General features: G+C 47.7%; 1 protein-coding gene across 6 annotated transcripts in view; it reads left to right on the forward strand.

Annotated features, from left to right (window-relative positions):
• Positions 1 to 227: 227 nt before the first annotated feature.
• The window catches only part of LOC147446489 (uncharacterized), a 187,926-nt gene continuing 165,007 nt past the window's right edge, over positions 228 to 23,146 (forward strand). For 3 of the 6 annotated variants that reach the window (XM_086525696.1, XM_086525697.1, XM_086525699.1), the window contains exons 1-2: positions 228 to 1,018; positions 1,107 to 1,232. In XM_086525696.1, the coding sequence (XP_086381822.1) occupies positions 335 to 1,018; positions 1,107 to 1,232 (810 nt within the window). In that variant the 5' untranslated portion in view covers positions 228 to 334. The remainder of the gene's footprint in view (positions 1,019 to 1,106; positions 1,233 to 23,146) is intronic. The other 3 variants (XM_086525695.1, XM_086525698.1, XM_086525700.1) reach the window with 1 other exon arrangement.

The following is a 23,146-nucleotide window of genomic DNA, read 5'->3' on the forward strand; positions in this document are numbered from 1 at the left end:
TTAAGTTTATACATCACATCATCGCAGATAAGTTTACACCTAGTTCACACTTAATTCAGTTTACACCAAGCTCACACTTAGTTCACCTCAAGCTCACATCAAATTTGGTGCATATACCTCCCGAGTTCACTCTTTAGTTCATACCTAGTTCAAAAACCTATCGGACGACCCAGATTGCACCTGCCTCATCACGCCTAATGTGGGCCGTTGATGCTCCTGTTTTTGAAATCGCTAGTCGCCACCTGAAGTCCATGCTAGCACGCCCAAGTTTGGGCAGACGATGAGCTTCAGATAAATTGAGCGAAGCATGCACGCAGAAAGCTAGCTTGTTGGGATGGGCAGCATTGTGTGGCCTGTGGGTAGCCTTCCTCCCACGCTCTCATCGCAAGTCTTGAAAGTTCCTCGCCAAACTCTTCTCCTGCAGTGGGCATTTCAGTCTCTGACCCTCTCATGTATGCTGCTGCATCGGAATGCAGCCACCGCTACGCAGGGCAAGCCACCACCTCTTCTAAGCTTTACATCGTCGAAACAAACCCATTCACTCGAAGATGGAGACGGGAATGCCAAGTCAGAGAATTCTATACGGTCACACCTTCTCAGAAGCTCAACAACAGTGCGCTTTTTGGCCGTAGCTTTGCTTTTTGGTGGCCCTCTTGTCGTGTTAAGAGCTTTGATTTCCGCTTTACCCCCAGACTTCTCGCAGCGTTGGCTTGCTTTCTTTGAGGAGCACAGTCAAAATGAACCCCTTGCTAGCTGCACGAGGGAAAAGAAAACTACCATTATTTATGATATGCATGGTGAAGTCATTGCTACTATTGGGTCCACATCCAAAGTCAGCCTTCCTGTTCCACGTAATCAGAACAGTAAGGCTTCTTCCATCCCAGCCTTCTTGTGGCAAGCCGTGGTTGCATGTGAAGATCGTCGCTTTTTCCAGCATCATGGGGTTGATCCGAGAGGACTAGCTCGAGCTGCATTGTCTCTATCTTCAAACGGCGGTGGTAGCACCATCACCCAACAGGTCTGCCCATGCAAATGTCCTGACATGTGCAACTTTGTTGATATTCCACGACTCTGTCGTTAACATGGTGCTTGAATGGTTTCTTCAGCTTGTGAAAAACGTGTTCCTGAATAATGAACGAAAATGGACACGGAAATTGGTGGAAATGCTCCTTGCACTGATCTTGGAATCGAGGATGTCCAAATGGGATATTTTGCAAGCATACCTCAAGAAGGTTAGAACTTCATCTTTGGAAATCTGGATTATTGTTTACATGCTTTTTATGGTCCTGTTTTGGTGAAAAGTTCTCTTGCATAGTGTGTGTGTGGTCAGTCACAATTCAATTTATGAAAGTCACTACAATAGTTGGTTTCCATCGAGTATACATTTAAGTTTTGAATGTGAACACCATTTGAAATGTTAATATTAGTTACATCAACAGCATAACCGGTAAAGGAGGGTAGGTTTTAATGACACTAATGTCTCCTAATGGCTCTACTCTCTAAAAAATAAATTGAATACCTTTCAGATATTTTGCAAGCATACCTCAAGAAGGTTAGAACTTCATCTTTGGAAATCTGGATTATTGTTTACATGCTTTTTATGGTCCTGTTTTGGTGAAAAGTTCTCTTGCATAGTGTGTGTGTGGTCAGTCACAATTCAATTTATGAAAGTCACTACAATAGTTGGTTTCCATCGAGTATACATTTAAGTTTTGAATGTGAACACCATTTGAAATGTTAATATTAGTTACATCAACAGCATAACCGGTAAAGGAGGGTAGGTTTTAATGACACTAATGTCTCCTAATGGCTCTACTCTCTAAAAAATAAATTGAATACCTTTCAGATATTTTGCAAGCATACCTCAAGAAGGTTAGAACTTCATCTTTGGAAATCTGGATTATTGTTTACATGCTTTTTATGGTCCTGTTTTGGTGAAAAGTTCTCTTGCATAGTGTGTGTGTGGTCAGTCACAATTCAATTTATGAAAGTCACTACAATAGTTGGTTTCCATCGAGTATACATTTAAGTTTTGAATGTGAACACCATTTGAAATGTTAATATTAGTTACATCAACAGCATAACCGGTAAAGGAGGGTAGGTTTTAATGACACTAATGTCTCCTAATGGCTCTACTCTCTAAAAAATAAATTGAATACCTTTCAGATATTTTGCAAGCATACCTCAAGAAGGTTAGAACTTCATCTTTGGAAATCTGGATTATTGTTTACATGCTTTTTATGGTCCTGTTTTGGTGAAAAGTTCTCTTGCATAGTGTGTGTGTGGTCAGTCACAATTCAATTTATGAAAGTCACTACAATAGTTGGTTTCCATCGAGTATACATTTAAGTTTTGAATGTGAACACCATTTGAAATGTTAATATTAGTTACATCAACAGCATAACCGGTAAAGGAGGGTAGGTTTTAATGACACTAATGTCTCCTAATGGCTCTACTCTCTAAAAAATAAATTGAATACCTTTCAAATATGATGGACCCTCAGCTGGTTAATAAGCTTAATGGCAGATGGAGGTTGTCATGGAATGTCAAACGATGGTCTCATAGATTTCAATGCTTATGGGCCTTTCCTTTGTCTATTGAGTAGAGCTGCCTCATGTGGCTAATCATTCATCAAGCGTTATGGACTGGTTCAAAGGCAAAGTGGTGGGGGATTTCTGATGGGACATGTAGGAGATGTAAGGATCATGAAGAGACCCTGGTTCATCTTTTTTTTTTTTCCGAGAAAAAGATCCTTCTATTAGTTAATGAAAACTGCCCATAGGGCTACAACCACCTCTGCAAGAGAGGGCTACAACAAACATAATGGGGAGACTCTCCCAATGAAAAAACAGCATATATACAATGAGGCTAAATCAAGAGATGGGAGGAGGGAAGAGCCACACAGGTGGACGGTAGTGCCATCTGAGCACACCCTGGACTATGGTGTAGAAAGGCCCAGGACGCCAGAGTCGAAGGAAAGCCTCGCGGCGCTCCCGCATGCGGTCGGAGGTGCCCGGTAGTCCCTCAAGCTGTCCTCTGAGAGTATGGATCAGCTCTAGACAAAAGTCACGAATAGTCTCTGCTGGTGGCACAGGGCGAGCCTCAAAGATGCGGAAACAGTGGGCCCGCCAGATGAACCAAAGTGTCAGGCCACTGATGAGCTCCCAACACTCCTCTCTCTCACTGCACCACTCCTGTGGAGTAAGCTCTGTAGCGTAGGCTGGAGTGTAGGTCGCCCCTCCTGCATCACTATCATCCTGCTGGTGGAAGATAGCTCAAACTGAAGTGTCGGGCCCGTGAGGGTGGACCAAGCCGTTGCCCCCCAAGTGTACTATCGAGCCGTGGAGAGAGCAGGCATCAGCCGAAGAAGTCGTAGCCACACCTGCTGGGCCGAGGGACAGTCCCAAAGACAGTGACGCTGACTCTCCACCAAATGGTCACAAGGTGCACATGCGGCCGAGAGACCACTATGCACTAGCCAGCTCCCTACTGCTGTAGCTCTGTGTGCGACCAGCCACTGAAACAAGGTGACTCGCCTCGGCTGTCTGGAGTCCCACAACCTCTCCCAAAAGGCTGCCAAGAACTCGATTGTGAGACCCTCCTCCTGCCAATGACGTGCTGCAGCAGCGGGGCGGGCCTCTCTCTGTGCTGCTAGTATAGGACGTCCGAGTCGAACAGTGTACTGAAAGAACGGGACTCTTGGGTGGTCTGCAGAAGAGAAGGGGTCCCTCCATAGCCACTCACCAGGATCCCGCTGTACTCGTGCCAGTGGACAACACTCCCAAGCCCACAGTCTCCAGTGTCCAGTTTCAAGAGCTGCTGGGTCAGGGTCTATGACGCAAGTCCTCCCACAGATGCCCACTACTCGGATCCTCTGAAAACAACACTCTGCTACCTGCGGGGCCTCTACTGCAACTCGCTGTAGTCGTCCCCCACCCTGAAGCTTGAAGAACAGGGCTGGGACAGTCTCTGAGTAGTCCCTGACTGAGATGAGAACCTCCAGTCGTGTGAAGGCTCCCATCCACCGGGGTGCTACTGGCTTGAGAGGCGTGAGCCACTCAGCTGGGACTGACTCTGAGATGTCCTGACACATGCTCTGCGCCCCTCTCATGCCCTGTAGTAGCTGGAGCCCTTGCACCTCCTCTGACAAACCTGTGAACTCTAGAGAGCGCGCTGGACCTGCTGCCATGGGACCCCAAGAAACATGAGGCCAACTACCAACCAAGTGGCCTCTCTGAGTGCTAACCATGGGGTTCCAGACGAGGGGCTGCCGTAGGCGCTCCTCCGTGCACGTCGGCTGTAGGCCACGCCGTAAGAGCTCCCAAGATCGAAGCAAACTCACAGCGAAGCGGTCCTCCAGTCTCCTGCTCAAACCAACTCTGCGCATCTCTGTAAAGATCCATCTGGTCGAAGGTTGCCAAGGGCCTCCTGACTGAGGCACCCTGGCACGAAGCCGCTGTAGCAAGAACTCCTACCAGGGCTCCTCACTTGTAAGAAGTCCTCTGACGATGAACTTCCGAAGAAGGGCTCTGCTCTGCTGTGCTGGATCAATGATCCCAAGCCCTCCCTGAGAACAAGGAAGCGTGATGACCTGCCAAGCCACCTTGGCTCGGGCTATCTGAGTGTCACGTCTTGACCAAAGGAAGTTCTTGATCAGCCTCTCTACCTGGCTGATACAAGAACTCGAGAAGATCCAGCAGGAAGTGATGTACCACATAGTCGCCAACAACACCTGGTTGGCAACTACTACTTTGCCAACAAGAGAAAGTCGTGCTGAGCTCCAATGTAACAACTTTCTCCTGATAGACAGGAGAAGGGGAGCAATCTGCTGCTCGGGAGACAAGTCCAAACCAACCTGACAACCTAGGTACCGAACTGCAGTCCCTGGGGGATGCAGAAGTAACTCATGGTAGAAGTCAGTAGCAACTGCACGCTTATCCTCGGGCTCACAAGCAAGTGACCCGTCGGGCCTCCTCAACTGACTGACCTTGGCATGCGAGTGCCGAGGTCCCACTGTCTCAAAGAAAGCACCAGTCACTCTGTCCCCCACCTGAGTCCATTGAGATGCCTGTCGGTGGAAAGCGAACTCATGTCGCCTCTCCTCTGTGCTAGCAAGCTCCTGTCGAGCCTACTGTAACTGCTCCTCCAACCAAGGACTGCCTGGATGTTGCTCCTGCATTCTCTGTAATGAAGCAATGCCCCGTCTGAGACGCTGTTCCGCCTCTCTCGCTGCAGCCCGGCGAGCCAGAGACTCCTGAAGAAAAAAATGGCTAATTTGAGCTAGGCTTGAGGCCACTCTGTCAGCAGGAGAATCCTGCCTGTCCATGCCCTCTGTCCAGAGAGCCTCTACCCTCTCTCTGAGTGCTGAGTCCAACAAGACCCTCTCTGGGATGCGAAGCATCGTGCTCCCACTCCTCTGCCTGTCTGCCACTGTGAGGATCACTGGTGCATGGTCCGAGAAGGAGGTCCTTGCCAGGATGCCACCGACCCTCCCAAGTCACTGAAGTGGTCACTAGTGTAGAAGCGATCTATCCGCGATAGATTCACTCCTCCCACTCTGCTGTCCGATCGAGAGAAGGCAAGACTGTTTGGGGGCCTCACAAAACCAGAGTGCTGCCATGTATCCGAGACCCTCAGAGTCGTACAAAACCTCTCCCAAGCTGCCAACTCGACTCCATGCACAATAGCATAACTGCCACCAATCCTGTCAGAAGGGTCCTCCAACATGTTGAAGTCCCCTCCTATGCACCAATGATCTGCTTGCGGCAGAGACTCAACAATCTGTGACCAAAACTCTGCACGAGCACTCGCCACATTGGGCGCATAGATGTTCAGGAAACCCACTAGGCCATCCTGAACCTGCATAGTAATCCATTGAGCCCTGCTTGGCACAATAATCCCTCTGCCCACAATGGCCTGCTGCATTGAGTCCGCAATAGTCATACATACCCCACCCTGGATGCCTCCAGGTCCAAAAGCAGCTGACCAAAAAGTATCATATCGTCCACGCAAAAGCTGACCACATCGCCGAATGCGGGTCTCACACAGATGGTGCTCCTGAAGCATAAGGAGATCAATCTCTCCTCCCACAAGGCAACGCTGAAGCTCCTGACGCAATCGGCCCGGCTGACGCTGAAACTGGGGCCCACCTAGTCCCTGCACGTTCCATGAGACGATCCTCATGGGGAGCGAGAGAGAACAGATGCTGCCGCAGTAGCTAGACGGGCTATCTTCGAGGCTGGCTTGGATGGGGAGTAATCCGCATCTGAGCGTCCTCTAGATAAGCGTGACTGCAATGAGTGCCTAGCCCAAGCCCAAGCAGAGCGAGCCGTGCGTAAAGCAACCTCCTCTGTCCAGGAGTCCTCATGAATGTATACATAGCATGGCAAACATTGTGTATCAGCAAAGAAGTAAACCACAATGTGCCTGCTGAGTCTAGGGGTGTCACCGCAAACTTGGCCAATGGCCACAAAGTTTGTAGCATGTCTGTAACTCCTAGTTCTCGCATGTGGTGAGAGAACTCTAGGACCTGTGTATGCAACCATCCCAACACTGAGTCAAGAGTCCACTCTGTCTGGGCCCTGCCGCAAAGGGGGAAGGAGAAACCAACTGCTGAGTCCAAGCCTCAAGGCCTCTGTCCCCCTAGCGGCAAGGAACAGAGCATGGACCCTGAAGCAGGCTGCCTCATGGTCTGCTGAGGGATCGCCGAGAAAACGAGTGAAGCCGTAGTCGAAGAAGTCTCAGCGGCGTCGTCAGACCACGAGGGATAGCTGCAAGGGAAGATGTCTGTACCTGCAGAGGGGGCCGTAAGAAAGGCTGACCCTCTCTCGCTCGGCGACTCGTGGCAAAGGCGCTGCCAAGAGATCTCCTAGCCGTCGGAGAAGGCCCTGCCCCCTGGGTCGACTGTGGAACTGGAGTAGGAGGGGGGGGGGAGAAGGAGCTGGGGGAAGCGGTGGAGAAGAGGGGCGGGAGGGGGCGACAGAGGTAGAGGGGCGAGGTGAAGAGGCGGTGGGAGCAGAAGGCGGGGGAACTCGGGGGGGGGGGGGGAGAGGCTGTCGAGGGTGAAGCTGGGGTGGGGGCTGGAGCAGGGACCTCCTCCTGCTCAAGAGGACCAAAGCAGTTCCCCTTGGGAACCCACTGCTGCTGAGTAGGCGCCTGAGGGCCACTCTGAGTGCCAGGCTGACACTGTGGCCCATGTCGTCGTCTACCATGGGCCTGCTGCCATCCCTCCTCCGCGGGAGCCCCAGGCTCGGAGGGTGGCTCTGCATGTGTGCGCCGTCTCTCTGTCTGTGGCTGCGGGCCAGCCCTGGCAGGCTGGGGCTGAGGCTGTGGTGTAGGTCGAGGCCTCCTCCGTGGACAGGCCTTCGCTAGATGGCCCATCTGTCGACAAATGAAGCACTGGTTCGGGAGGCCCGAATACTCCACACTCTGTCTAAACCAACCCCCACTCACCCGAGGCAAAAGAATAACCTTCGGGAGCGTGTGAGTGTCTCTGGCCAAAACTCGAACTGAGGGAATGCTAGCCGCCTTGGCAGCTATTGATGCTGCCGTACGAGGTGTCTCCAGGACAGTCCCAATGGCTGAGCCGATCCTGGATAGAAGTGGTAAGTACTCCCTCCGCAAACCCGGAAAGCAGACCGAGATGGGGATGTCTGCCTCCTCTACTAGAACATCCGAAGCAGGGTCAAAACCATGTCTCCACTGTCGAAAGTGGGCACGTGCTGCTCGGATGGTTAGTGGACTCATGGCGATGACCTTGGACGCCATCTCGGAGGTCTCAAACTCGATCTGATAGTAACCCCGTCCGAGAATCTGTACGTCCAAGATCTTGCCCACCTCTGCGAGAAGGCGGGCCTGGAGAAGGTCACGCGGCTCTCCTCTGCTAGGACGGGTGCCGAGAATCTTGCAGATGACCGAAGTCGCCTGCAATCGCTCTACCTCTGTGGCTAGGCTCGCTTGCTCTGTCGGCGAAAGAGCAAGTCGAATGGTGGGCACAGCGAGGTCGGGCGAGGGGGCTTCGGGCAAGTCCCTCTGTGGCGAAGCTGGAGCCTCCATCTGTGTCTACTGCTGTGGCGTAAGAAAAGGGCAGCGGGAGGATTCTGCAACTAGGCGTGCAGAGCACTGCCCCAAAAAACTCAGTGCTGAAGGAGCCGAAATGCAGGAAGCTATCGGGAAGAAAGAAAGCAGGCGGCCGGGGGGGGGGGGGGGGCGGCGGCAGCGGGCGGGGGCGAAGGGGGGGAGGGGATGGTGGCGCGAACGGCTGCAGCAGGGGAGGCAGAGCGCGGACGAGCAGGGGAGGCGCGAGGGTAGGTAGGGCAGCGGGGGGGACAGCGAGGGCTGGCGGGCAGTGCTGGGTTGGGGGGGGGGGGGGGGGGGGACGCGATGGCGCAGCGAGGGGGGAACAGCAGCAGCGAGCTATCGATCCCCTGTTTGGAAATTCTATTAACCCTCCTGGTTCATCTTTTTATTAACTGCAAGTACAATATTTTCTTTAGGAGTGAGCTACAGCATGTTTGCACAGCTGATCAGTCAAAGCTTTCATGGAGATCCATTTTACTAGGTGAAGGCAGCTTCTTTGACGTCCCTCTCTGGACGTGTCTAAGGGGGGCCTACTTATGGCAAATATGGCTGGAGAGGAACAAAGCTATCTTTGGAGGTTCATTCTTTTAATCTGTGGTCCCCCTCACTTTCAGTTTCAGGGCTATTATGTTGGAAATCTCAAGTCATGTTTCTAAAGAAGATCAGTTTAGAGTCAAGGATTTGCAAAAATTCTGAGATGGCAAAGATGGAGAGAGGTTATTTTGTCCCAATTTGATCCCTCAAGATTGTACACTATTGCTAACTATCTCTCTGTGTGTCCCGATTTGTAATGTTCTCCCGTTCCCTAGGCTGCTTCTCTAGCCAGGATGTCCCCCGTCCTTTCTCAGAGGTACTTGTAACCTCTTTCCTTTTTATTTAATATAATTCCGTTGTACTAAAAAAAAGAAGATTCCCTACGATTATAGCACACTAAGGCCTCAACCCTATAGCACCATGATGCATGTATCTATGTCCCCTTCTACCTGCCTTGAACACTCATCAACCAACCGTGCAGTGTCATGATGTTAAGAGATAGAGAAGGAGAGAGCGTTACTTCTTGCAAGCACACACAGAGATGGAGGCAAAAACTTCTTCTTCTTCTTCTTCTTCTTCACTAACTTAAGAGAAGAAGTCTACAATGCATAAAGAAGAAAAATACAACATGCCTCTTGAATCAACGATACCCTTGTTGGTTACCGGCCGGCCAGCCTTTGTTGTCCCAACTCAGATGGTGTGAACCAAACTGCAAACCGGATGGATGCGCATAGAGCGAATGGCTGGATATACAAACCCCAATGTCCACGAAGTTTACCGGCTAGCCTATGCTGCCCCTACGCGGGAAGATTGGCGAGAGCAACACTGCCGAATGGCAAATGAAGATCGATATGTCCTTTGGAATGCCCACGAACCATGGCAAGTCTTTTGTATAATGTCTCATGAAACTGCAAAATAACTCCTCCAAGATAGAAGCTCCTCTTAGGGCTTCAACTATATTGCCATATGATAGCAACTCTAGATGAATACTCATCTTTGCAACAAATGTGGCTGCGAGTATAGGCTCACGATGCCTGTGAACTCCCGTGGTGGTTGCCTCGGTGTGGAACCCTTTAAATCTGGATTGATGGCCACCAATTGCTAGGAGATGCAGCTGGTGTGGACTTGCTATGCTGTCAAAGATGTATACAGATCAATGATGAGGGAGAGATGGTTGTGCAAACAATGCCAGGACTCCAAAGCTAGTAGGCTGATCTGGATGGCGACTTCTGTAGTCGTCATAGGCTGCTCACAAATTGTGATACTCGCTATCAACATCTTGATGTTTCCAGTGCATGTCTTCAATGATGCGATCTGTCAAATCGAAGAATTTATCACAAAGTGATGACGTGGCATGATCACTTGAAAGAGAAATGGCTGAGTGGACAAGAGAAACTGAACCGACCAACTTAAAGAAAACTTATGGAGTACTTGCCGAGGGGCCCAAAATTCTAAAAGAAAGAAGCTTGAACTCTGAGAGAGATTTCCGTAAGTCGCATTGACATGCTGACGTGGCTTTGTCAAAGAATCTTCGTGTCCTTGTCTCGGACTTACTAGCGACTCCCACCCTTAGTCCATCGTGCATTGGGCATGCTCCTGTCTTCATCGCTCTGTCATAAGGGACATAAGCTATAAAGAATCCAAGACCACACATGAGTTCTCGTGGAGAATCTGACAGAAACAACATCCCTCTGCTGGGAGATAAAGAAAAGTTGAAACCCGACAAGAGAACTGGCGAAAAAATGAAGATTTGGGAAAATTTTCGGTGGGGAAGTTTGCCCAGAGCAGAGTACAAACGTCAAATGCAGGTTGAAACGTGTGTGAAAAGATTGATCAAGTACTCCGAAAACCTGAAATTTGCAAACCACCGGAAAAATTACATGAGATTCACTCGAGATGGCATGAGGCCATTGAGTCTCCTCTCAGGTCGGGAAGAAAGCTGAGAGACAAGATGAAAGAGCTCTTGACAAGAAGATGAACAAGATAATGAAAGGCTTGAAGCACTTTCGGAAGAAGAGAAAATCGATGGACTTCCCTGGTTACTTGGGCTGGAAGTCGACTTTCGAGGAGGCAAGCAGATACAAGAAGCGTGTTCGTTTTGAGGATAATCCAGATTTTTCTTCGTCTTCAGAGAGTTCCGACAATTCGTCGTCCTCTAGCTCCAATGAGGATGAGAAGAGACGGAAGAAGCGGAGAAAAGGCATGAAAAGCAGATTTGTGAAAAAGTCTAGGAGGCACAGGAGGCTATCTAGCAGTTTAGAGAAGGAGAGCTCGTCCTCTTCTGACAGTGAACATATGAGCAAGAAGACCAAGGAGTTAAAGGAAGGGGATGAAGCCGACAGGTTTGAGACGTTTTCAGGCTACCAGGACACCCATCAAGCCTTTGAGTTTATACAGCAGTTTGACGTCACCTTCTCTGGAGGTCGGTTCTCGGAACACTTTAAGGTGTGAAGGGCGGCATCTTACTTGAAAGAAAATGTGCAGACATGGTGGTCTACTCTATTGTAACGCCGAGAAGCACCTACAACGTGGGTAAAATTGAAGAAAAGTTTCACTACAACTTGGATATCAAACAAATATGAAAGAGATATCATCACGGCTTGGCATCATTTGAGAATGACTAAGAAAGATACATTGGATGACTATTGCCAGAGGTTCTTGGATACTTATTTGCCAGTGTCTTCATTTTGGAAGATTACTTTGGGTTTTGCTGTGGTTTGCCAAAAGAGATTCGACAGTATTGTCTGGAATAGAAATTTAACTCTATTCAGAGACTTATGGGACATACTAAGCAAGGATTTGGAATGCATGCCGGCTCATTGACTTATCCTACGGACAAGATAGTATCCACCTCAACATGGCAAGAGTCTTCCAATGAAGAGAATGAATCGAGGGAACCGGATGACAACTCATCACAAGATTCCAGAGCAGTAAGAGGATCAGATGGTGGCGTATCCGGGGTTCCGACAAACTAAGGGAACTGGATGCAAGTTCACCAGAGGGTTTCGAAGAAGGACAGGGATCATATGATAGTGCGTCTCAAGATACGTGAGTGGATAGGGGAGGCTAGCGAGGCTACCCATAGGTCCCAGGGCACAAGGAAAGAAAGGAAAGGGAATCAATTGGTAGATCAGAGAATTCCACAGATCCAGATTGAGGTGCCAAGGACAGGGAGGCCAGTAGGGCTACTAACATAGTAGGGCTACTAACAGGTCACAAGGCACGAGAAAAGAATAGAAAGGTAAGCTAGGTCCATTGGATAATTTGGTCAAGGGTACTTTTTGGCCCCTGATGCAAAGTGGATGGAGGGGGGAGAACATTGTAAATTCTCTTCAGAGAGAGCTGTACCGGTGTCTATGTCAAAAGTTACTGATGAATTAGCAGGTTGAATCTATGCGGCAAGAGGGGAGCCACTCTACTCCTTCGTCACAGATTGCCTAGATTGAATAAAGTCACCTAATTTTTATTTGAGATTTTAGGGTACTGACAGGCTGACAATATTTTGCGGAATGACTAGATGAACAAATGTGCACTGAATTGGAAATTTCCTTAATTGAATTGAAAACATGTGCTCTTTCATGTTTGTATTGTTAGAGACAGTTAGAGAAATATGAAATGTTTGCAACACTTTGTCTGATGAATGATTTGAACTTATTGCATCTAGATATGTGTTAGAGATCAGCGAGATCTAGATGTGATGGCTAAGTGAATGAGAACTGAATGTGAATTGAATGAGAATCTAGTATATCAAGATGTCTATCCGGATGAGATGATTGGATACTGTTATGAGTGCATCAAGAGTTCCGGAAGGATGAGATGGCTATACAGTGATCTAGGTGCATCAAGAGTGCTGGACGGAATAAGATATCTAGATTAAATGACTGAAACACAAGTGTTCCGTGTGAACTAAGTCGCTGATGTAAATTGCATGCTATGTGGATGTACTGTCTCCTTGTGGGGATGGTCATGGGCATGGTTTGCTGGATTGAAATGTGAAAAGTATGGATATGAACTTGATAGTAACAAGATTTAGTAGATCAAGACATCCGTGAAAAGATCAGCATAGTTTGGATGTGATTGCTAATTGATTACAATGATCATGATTTGTATCTTAGACCCTCGACAGAAATGTGATTGATCAGTGACTGATGTCTTTGTAGAAGTGCTGGATTGGTGGAGCCCGGTGCATGAGTACATAGAGATAGTGTCTATTGAAGAAAGTTTCTATCCTTTGGCTGTTTTTGTCACAAGACGGGCACCACGTGCCAATAGAAAAGAACAGACTGAACAGACTTTTAGCACTTCAATAACAACTGAACTGAAAGAGAGAGACGACACACGATACGGAGTGGCGGAATTCCACCCCAGAGAGTATTGGCCCCAAATCTTGGCGCCCCTTTCGGTATTTCTTTATATTGCATCAACACAGTACAAGCTAGAACTCCACCCTCTGCACCTTCTCCAGGAAGCATACCAGAGAATGAGCCCTAACCTTAAATTTAAAGGCCCTAGGCCCCAAAAGCAGTTTATAGTAAAAAGCCTTCAAACTTAAAAGCATCTGGTCCAAAAGCAAAGCCAAAAAGCTGCCAGCGTAAATCACGGAAATCCGTAGAGCCTGCCATGTCAGCAGTCAGCACAAAACGCGGAAATTCGTACAGCATGCCACGTCATCAGTTAGCGTGATTTTCGAAAATCTGCCACCGGCCAGCTTCGCAATTCTTGTGTGTGTGTGTCGGAGTCCTGCTTTATTTTAATTCTTCATGCCGCTTGGGGCCCCATCGGACGGGGTCCCCATAAGTTGGGAGGACTTCTTCTGTTACTTGTTCTTCTTAGGGTTTAGGCCCCTCGGCCGACATTTGTAAGTTGGCTCCATTCTTTAGGCTTTGACACGTCAGCAGTTTGTTACATCTCCCCTTCTTGAAAGAGAGTAATCGTCCGCGATTACAGCATATCTGCAAAACAACTCAAGTTAGCTCAAAAATTTCCGAGGGACATTTCGAGGGACAATCAGTATGCTCTTTTTATTAAGGAGTTAGCTTCTCCTTTCTGCTCTTTTGATCAAGGAGTTAGCTTCTTCTTTCGGCTGTTTTGATCAAGGAGTTAGCTTCTCCTTTCGTCCAGATCAGAACTCTTGATATTCCCGCGTAGTAAAATTAGCCATCACACCCAGACCGTACTGATCTTCCACGGGTGTCTTGATGCACTAAAAAATTACATACCCAGGCAATCTCATCCAAGTAGGTATATTCAATAGCTGGCACATCACAATGCAACACAAATGCTTACATATGCATGTTACAAGACATAGAAACATAAAGTCGCTGATGAACACTCCCCCCGCAAGTAACGATCCAGGTCCGGGCCATGAACTGCTCAACGACTCCCTCATCACTCCTCCCGCAAATAACCTAAAAAGGTCCGGGCCATGAGATATAGAGGCCTTTTACAACCAAACGCCCCCCAGACCGCAGCCTGCGTCGTTTGGAGGTGCTGAGAGTAACCATTGCTTAGACTTCTTAATACTGCCCCCATAAATAACCATGCAGGTCTAGGCCATGAGTAACAACAACAATACTTCCCCCGTAAATAACCACAAGGGTCCAGGCCATGAGTAAAAACAACACTTTTCAATCATTCAATACTCCCTCCGCAAATAACCACAAGGGTTCGGGCCATGAGTATAAACAAGCGTTCTCAAACATCTTTTCTCACTACTCCATCTGGGAGTAAAATCACCAATCATTGAAACCAATATTAAAACCAGAGTCAAACAGTTCAAATCGGCACCAAGACAGGTTCAAAACAGATACCATCCATTTGAAACAGCTTCCAAACAAGATCACCAAACAAGATCACCAAACAAGATCAAACAGAAGTCAAACTTAGAGGCAATCTCGACATTAGTCGAGCTCGAAAAGTCGACTGACTTTCCATCTTGGAACCTGCACCAAAAATTAGGGTTAGGTTCATTCCGTAAGGTCGTAGCCGAGCACAGCAAGGTCTATCAGCTCTTGGACAGACAGTGTTTCTTTGGCGGGGATGGTAGTCCCAAGATAGCAATCACACTGGACCTCCAAGGTCATCAGATCGTGAAGAGACATCTACTGAGAGATGTCGAGAAATTTCAAGTTATAATCTGCTAGGGTTTCCATGGCAAGCATTTCAGGATACCCCATTCTGCCAGAAGTTGCACTCCGAAGGAAGATGTCAGAAACCATATAACTTCGGGCAAAAATTTTCTTGAAAGCTTGCCAAGTACTTGGAGTATGCTGCTTGGTAGCTATCAAGGTTTGCATGGCACTGCCTCAGAGAAAATTAGTGACTTGAAACAAATCTTGGATCCTTCTTTTGCAAGTGATCTTAATGGCTTATGTCCCGTAAGACATGAGTGATGAAGACGGGAGTGCGCCCGATGCGCGATGAAGTAAGGGTGGGGGTGGCTAATAAGTCCGGGTTCATAAAATTCCTCAAATAAAATTCATAAAATTCCAGTAGCTCTGTCTGCTCTTTTGTAGGACCAGTATGCTTTCAGGAAAGCACACGCCTGATGCTCTGATACCACTGTCACAAGACGGGCACCACGTGCCAATAGAAAAGAACAGACTGAACAGACTTTTAGCACTTCAATAACAACTGAACTGAAAGAGAGAGACGAGACGCGACACAGAGTGGCAGAATTCTCTTTGATACCACTGTCACAAGACGGGCAAAACGTGCCAATAGAAAAGAACAGACTGAACAGACTTTTAGCACTTCAATAACAACTGAACTGAAAGAGAGAGACGACACGCGACACGGAGTGGCGGAATTCCACCCCAGAGAGTATTGGCCCCAAACCTTGGCGTCCCTTTCGGTATTTCTTTATATTGCATCAACAAAGTACAAGCCGGAACTCCACCCTTTGCACCTTCTCCAGGAAGCATGCCAGAGAATGAGCCCTAACCTCATATTTAAAGGCCCTAGGCCCCAAAAGCAGTTTACAGTAAAAAGCCTTCAAACTTAAAAGCATTTGGTCCAAAAGCAAAGCCAAAAAGCTGCCAACGTAAATCACGGTAATCCGTAGAGCCTGCCACGTCAGCAGTCAGTGCAAAACGCGAAAATCCGTACAGCATGCCACGTCATCAGTTAGCGTGATTTTAGGAAATCTGCCACGTCATCGGCCAGCTTCGCAATTCTTGTGTGTGTGTTTGAGTCCTGCTTTATTTTAATTCTTTATGCCACTTGGGGCCCCATCGGATGGGGGTCCCCATAAGTTGGGAGGACTTCTTCTGTTACTTGTTCTTCTTAGGGTTTAGGCCCCTCGGCCGGCATCTGTAAGTTGGCTCCACTCTTTAGGCTTTGACACGTCAGCAGTTTGTTACAGTTTTTGCAGGCGTAATTGAGGGCGATTACAATTCTTTCAAGAAGGGGGAATGTCACAAAGTGATGATGTGGCATGACCACCTCGAAGAGAAATGGCCGAGTCGACAATAGAAACTGAATCTCTCTCTCTCTCTCTCTCCCCCATGTTTGGGTATTGTCTTGACACATCATCAATTTGTGACAGAGATCACATTTCTTAGTAAGAAGTCCTATGTTTCATGTTAGTAGGAAGTACATTAAAGTGCATGATCACTATGTTAGGAAGAGGCTTTTTGAAACACAAGTTACCTTACTAGTATATGCATTTTTAAGTTTTTGCAGAGGCTTTATTTCATGAGAGGCTTCAAAACTTTGAAGCTTTCTGCATAGCTTAAAGGTCATTGTTGTCGTCGATTAACATTAGTTTTTTGTAGCTTCGTACTTATGCTATACATATGTTACCAATTGCCAAACCTGTTTACATCATCACGTCCTCAAAAGGAATTTTTTTACCATCGCGGTGACATGTATAAGCCATTTATTCCACTTCAGGATGTGTTTTCCCTCATGTACATGTACATGTCGTTTTTTTCTTGGTGGAAAGATTATCTCTATAAATCTGAGTACAATAGAACCCTGGACATGCTAGAAAGAACCTATCTCGCTGGATGTTCTGGGCTAAAAAAGACCAAAGGTGGATATGGAAGAATCCACCAAAGATAATTCCTTGTCAGATGCAGCAGAATTGAAATGGTAAAGATCTAGGTTTTACACTTCCACAAATCTTTTACTTCTTTCCTTGCGTTAGTGATTGCTTTTAGCTTGAATGATGATTCCTTTTACTTTCCTTGAAGAGATAGAATGAGAGAGAGCGGTAGAGATGTGTAGAGGGAGAAAGAGAGAGAAGAGGAGAATGACACCCGATGGCGTCCCAACCAAACCTCTCAAGGGTCCCCCACACCGTTGCCGATGTGATATTTGCTTTTGATTGCATAAATGGAATGTACACACATGCAATACCTCAAGTGCATACTCAAATAGTGAAGTTGCCGTAGTAACTCCTCAAGACGAGGCACCTCCGGGGCTGATTTGATGCACCTTTGGATCCTTCTCGATGTGGGATTGCGGATGGCCACCAAGGGGTAGATTTGGGACTTAATTGCTCTCCCGATGTGAGAGGAATGAAGGGTCGAAAACGCAAATATCGACGATGACTGTGATGGACAACAATGGAGCACCTGTGATGGCCACCAAGGGGTAGATTTGGGACTTAATTGCTCTCCCGATGTGAGAGGAATGAAGGGTCGAAAACGCAAATATCGACGATGACTGTGATGGACAACAATGGAGCACTCGATGTCGGCGAGGGAATTGTAGAGGTGAGGCTTGATGGGTTGTCGAAGAGCCCGCTGGACTGACATCCCAAATACCCTAGTCAATGTGTAGTTGTTGGTCTAATTGTTGAGGTTTCTCTCCAGACTCTGAGTGGATAGGGATGGTGACCAAAGAATTCTATACAAGAGGTTACTGCTCAATCTCCTCTCTCGAGGGAGGAGTATATGTGACCAAGCACTCTCTAAAGGAGCTCAAAATCTGTAACAATGAGCGCATGAATGGAGACATATGATCTTGATGCAAAGGCGCATTTGTAAGCAAAAACCGTATCCCTGCAGTCCATGTGTGCATGTCTCTAACACCATGGGTGGGAATGTTTGTAGCCAAGGTGGAATGAAGTAACATCTTTTAAGGTTCATAGCCTTGGAAAAAGTCTTCTAACAATGAGCTTGGTAAGAACAACACGACTCTGCAACTCAGGATCAATGATATCCAAACCACCCTCTACACGGGGAAGAATAATTGTGGATCATCAAACTCTAGCCCGAGTGTCATGAGTGTCGTTTGATCCTCCAAAGTGGAAGTCCCGAGTCAAGCGCTTCAATTGCGCCATAACTCCCTCGTGTAGCGTCCAACATGATGCAATGTACCAAGCAGAGGCCAACAACACTTGATTGGCCACCAGTGCTCGAGCAATCAAAGAAAGATGTTGCGAGGACCAATAGCAAAGCTTCCTACGCATCAATTGCATAACAGGTGCAAACTGCTGCTTTGAAGTCACATCCAGACCTCTCTGAAACCCCGGGTATCTACAAGACTAACCGAGGTCTCAACCAAGTTAAACCATCCATTGTGACCCAGGTCGGCATGGCATAAGTCCCCACAAGAATGCGAAAGCGTGTACTACTGGCCAAACAATATACTTCCAAAGAGTGTGAAATCACATCCAAAACACACGTGGCATAGAAAAAAAAGAGTAGTCTGTCATTAGTATATGCTTGATCTACCAAATGTGGGTCATCCTCAATGGGCATGAGTATACTTGGCTAGTGTGCCTCTAATGAAATTTGACATTCTCTCTGTTGTCCGAAAGTGTGCGATTTAGGTGGGAAGGTGCGAAACCTTGGCTGTGAGAGTTCGTGATGAGAATCACAAACACTTTGCGAAAAAGTGTTTATGAAAAATCACCAACCCTCTTCCTAAAGATGGTTTGAACTCTAAGATCGTTTGTGATAGACAGTCACAAACCCTCTTTCCTACTGTGCTTGGAATCTGCTTGTTTTTGTAAACGAGTTCGTGATGAAAGATTCACCAATTCACATCCAATTGTACTTAAAAAGAGCAATTAAAAACACGAAAATTTCAGTCATGAAACCTCAACTCTCATACAAGCACAAATCCCATTCAAAACCTAAACCTCTCTCATGGAATCATGTAGCCTCGCCCCCAATCACATCGTCGTAACTTCAAACAGTTGAAAGGAATACACGGGCTTCCACCTTTACGATGACCATTTTCGCATTTTAAGAGCTTCCATATTGAAGCCCACACACCATTGTGATGAAGGGAAACCCTAATTCACTCCCTCACAAGCTCATATACAAGATAGCGGAGAGGCGGGACGGCACTACACTCATAGAGCAACCATGAAGTGAATTGCATAGAAGGGGAAAAGTACAGGTTTCTTTAACGAAGACGCAACCCTCTCTCTCCTCCCTACGACAATATCAGATGGGGTGTCAATTTTGGGCCTTTTTGTCTCTTTTGACCAAAACTAGGTCATTTTTAGCTCATTTTTGATGAAAAAAAGACCGTTTTTGATGTGAAAAATCCCTAACAAAGTCAGAAAAATCCCTGAATTTGTGCGATCACTCGCATAAGCATAAAAAGCATAGTATGCATCAAGTTTCATCACTTTCCTATTTTGGATCACTTTTCATGCAATTTTATGACGACGTCCGTTAGTTGCTATTTTTGGCAATTTTTGCCCGCATCAATCTTTGTAGGCGAGATGAGTTTGCCACCATGAAAAACTTGGAATATGTACATTATAAAACCAAATTAGGCATCTTGTCAAGTGGGAAAAAACGCAACGACACGACATCCAGGGCCACACCTTGAGCTTGTCTTGGAAGTCAGCCCAATTGAAAGAAAGGGCGACGCCTTCTTCGGCTTCCTCTAGGTGCACGGCCAATTGTGCCTCTTGCCACGCATGATACCAATTAATGGCATCATTGGCAATATACATGGCTGCCGTCAAAACTTTGCTATTCCCTATTTTCTTAGTTTGCCGCAAAGTAAGCATTAAATTGATGCAACCAAGAATGTATAACATTAGCATCCATCTTACCGTCATACTTACTGAACGTCAACTTCTCAGTGACTTGGTTGTTGGAATCCGCTTCTCTACTTGTGCTACCTGATGAATCGCCCATGTCCTTGAGTGGCTCGGATTTTGAGGTAAGTACCTGTAGGACCAACTCTTGCATGCGTTGGTCTCTCTGCGCCTCACTCTCTAATTTCGTAGCCGCTCGTTTTTCTTCAACCGCTATGCGTAGAGCTTCGTGCGCTTGCTCGCGCTCAAGCTTCATAGTTGCCCTTCGTTCTTTGGCCACCAAGCGCGCTTGCTCATGCTCACGCTCCAAGGTTGCCTTTCTTTCTTCAAGTGCCAAGCGTGCTTGCTCACGCTCACGCTCCAAGGCTGCCTTTCTTTCTTCGCGGTCGGGATCCATGGCGGTGCGTTGCGCCTCTTGTTGTAGCATCATGTCCATCATCGTCTTGACCAAAGTCTCCATAGGATTTGGTGCAATCCGTGGTGTAGATGGGGACGGGGGAGGATCGGGGAATCTTGGTGTAGAAACTTCTTTTTCTCCAACTCCACTCTCATCACCTTCACGTGAAGTATCCATTCTGCTTCGGGTGATGACCATGCATTGAGATCTTGGTTACTTGGGTTTGAGGGACTTGGGTTCTTGAGGTTCTCGAGTTCCTAGATTGCAATCGGTGTTTGAGAAGGCTTTTCACTTACTCGAGCTCGACTCTTCCTTGCGGCGGGCGCACCCCTTGGCAGCCTTGCGCTCACACCAAGGTTGCTTTTTCCCACCTCACGTCAATTGGCCGGCCACCACAAAGTGCACGGTCCGTTTTCAATGAGTGAAAAGAGGAACAAGGGGGAGGCTGGACAAGCCCTTCTTTCGTGGGTTACCTGCCACTCTTCAAAAACACGATTAGGAATCGACACGCCCAAGTGGACTTGGGTTACGTGCTATCGCAACCAAGAAAAAATTTCTTATGGTTCTTTCCTTGAGTGATACAAAACACTGCTCTGATACCAATGTAAGGTGCAATAGAAGTGAATATTGATATTGCTCAAGATGGGTGCTTCGAACTGTGCTCAAGGGTTCCTATTACTTACGGAAGGGAGAGCCTTCCGTTCCTTTTAGAGAGAGAGTGCAATGATCACAAACAAAGTGAATGCTACTGTGAATGAAGGTGCTAAGAATGAGAGAGAGAGAGAGAAGCATATGACACAGACGGTTCTCAAACCCTCCTCAAAGGGCCCTCCTCTCTATGGCGAGAGAGGTCTATGCTATAGATTGCACAAATCTGGTACAATGGTCTAGATGTGATGGACTTGCCGACGATGTCGACGACAATGATGATGACGACAAGGACTGGCTGAAAACTGAAAATGCTAGGGCTGATCTGCTGAATTTCTGAAAGCGCCGACTTTCTGTTGAAAAGTGACACTGTGTTGGCGAGGACGGCGATGATGCAACGATGATGTGCTGAGAACGCAGATGCTGAAATCTGCGGACAGTGGGCTGAATCTGAAAACGCTGGCTAATCCGACGGCGCGGCGAGGATCTGCTGCGGGTAGGTGAGATCTGCGAAGCTAAGGGTTGGATTTGCAATGGCTAAGGGCTGAAAACTGCAAACGCTACCTGATTTGGCGACGGAAACTGCAAACGCTAGGAGGAACTGCTGGTGGAAACGCTGGGGCTGATCTGCAACTGAAAACGCTAGATGCTTTGGAAGAATCCAAAAATGCTAGCTGTCCTGCTGGCTGAAAACGCTAGGTCTTCTGCCATCTTGCTGAGGAGAGAACACTGCAAGCTTGAGCTTCTTCCGTCACTCTACCTATAGTGAACATTGAGCATCCCCCCCTCTGCTTATATACCTAAACTAGGCTGGGTCGAGCAGTCTCCCCAACAGCCCACGACCTCATAAAATGACATAATAATTAAATAAATAAAATAAAATTCCTAGAAAATGTTTTGTCCCAAAACTGACCGGAATTTGGACATGCTGCTTGGACAATGTATATGCTGGGTGGTACTGAGTTGTGCCCGGACATGCACGGCCTGCGCACAGGCTCACAAAGGTGTCAGAACACTTCCTAGGCTAACCTGAACCCTAGACCTGTGATAGCTTGTCCACATGCACATAGGGTTAGATGTGCACGTGACAGTCTGATGCACAACAAAATGTCTCTAGAGCCTGCTCCAACCTACACTCCTGGCCCTCCAAGCTCAATGTTGAGTCGTTTGCAAACTCAGCATTCAGGAGCTCATCGCCCCGAATAGGGAGCGCTAAGCCACACAGACCAACCTGGTGTGAAAGCAAGAATTTGCTCATCGCCTTAGCATAGAACAGAAAGAGGAAGGGGGCTAGAGGACAACCTTGTCTGACCGAGATTGTGAGAACGAACGGTCTCCTCTACCTCCTGCCAAACGCACCTGACTGTGTGCATGTTTGTAGAGAGCTGACACACCTATGATCCAAGCATCCGAGGAACCCATCCTGTGTAGAGTGCCCTCCAAGAAGTCCCAGTCTACTATGTTGTAGGCCTTCTCAAAATCGAGAAGTAGTATCACTAGATCCTCACCTCGGAGGCGCGCGAGGGCAGACGCCTCCCAAAAAGTGAAGATGTTGTCAAGGATACTGCGCTCCTTGACAAAACCCGTCTGGGTCCCATGTATAATGCTCTCTAGAAGTGGCTGAATCCTCAAACTCATAGCTTTGGCTAGAATTTTGTAGGCTGAGTTGAGGATGGTGATGGGCCTCCACTGCTGAATCTCATCCAAGGAGCCACCCTCCTTGGGAATGAGGTAGATCAAGCCCTCACTCATGCTGTCAGGCATCTCTCCTGTGTGCAAGATGTACTGAAAAGCGCTGCAAAGGTGTGAGCCAAGCAAGTCCTAGTACTCCAAGAAAAAATTGGGAGTCAAACCATCCTCATCGGGACAATTACCTCGGGGAAGTACTCTGAGGGCCTCATGGAGCTTCTCTAGATGAAGAGGCAGCTCAAGCCTCTGGCGCATCTCCTCAGTCATAAGACAAGGCATCTGTGCCCAAACCTGCTCTTTGCATGCGTCCTGACGCTCTGACTGAGGCTCTACTGACAGCAGGTCACGATAATAGTCAGTAGCAATTGCACGCATATCCTTTGGCTCTGAGGCAATTGACCCGTCAGGTCTCCTCAACTGGCTGACACTGGTGTGCGCATGACGGGGTCCCACTATCTCAAAGAACGCCCCAATCACTCTATTACCCACCGGGGTCTACTGAGACGCTTGTCGATGGAAAGCAAACTCATGGCGCCTCTCCTCTATGTTGGCAAGCTCCTGGCGAGCCTATTGCAACAACTCCTCCAACCAAGGACTGTCTGGGTGCTACTCCTGCATCCTTTGCAAGGAAGCAACGCCCCGGAAGAGATGTTGCCCCTCCTCCCCTCCCTCGCTGCAGCAAGGCGAGCCGTAGACTCATGGAGAAAGAAGCGACTAAGCTGAGCAAGTCCAGAGGCTACTCTATCAGTAGGGGGATCCTGCATGTCCAAGCCCTCTGTCCTAAGAGC

The sequence above is a fragment of the Adiantum capillus-veneris genome, chromosome 12, assembly GCF_014529385.1.
Source record: "Adiantum capillus-veneris isolate H3 chromosome 12, ASM1452938v2, whole genome shotgun sequence".
NCBI lineage: Eukaryota > Viridiplantae > Streptophyta > Polypodiopsida > Polypodiales > Pteridaceae > Adiantum > Adiantum capillus-veneris.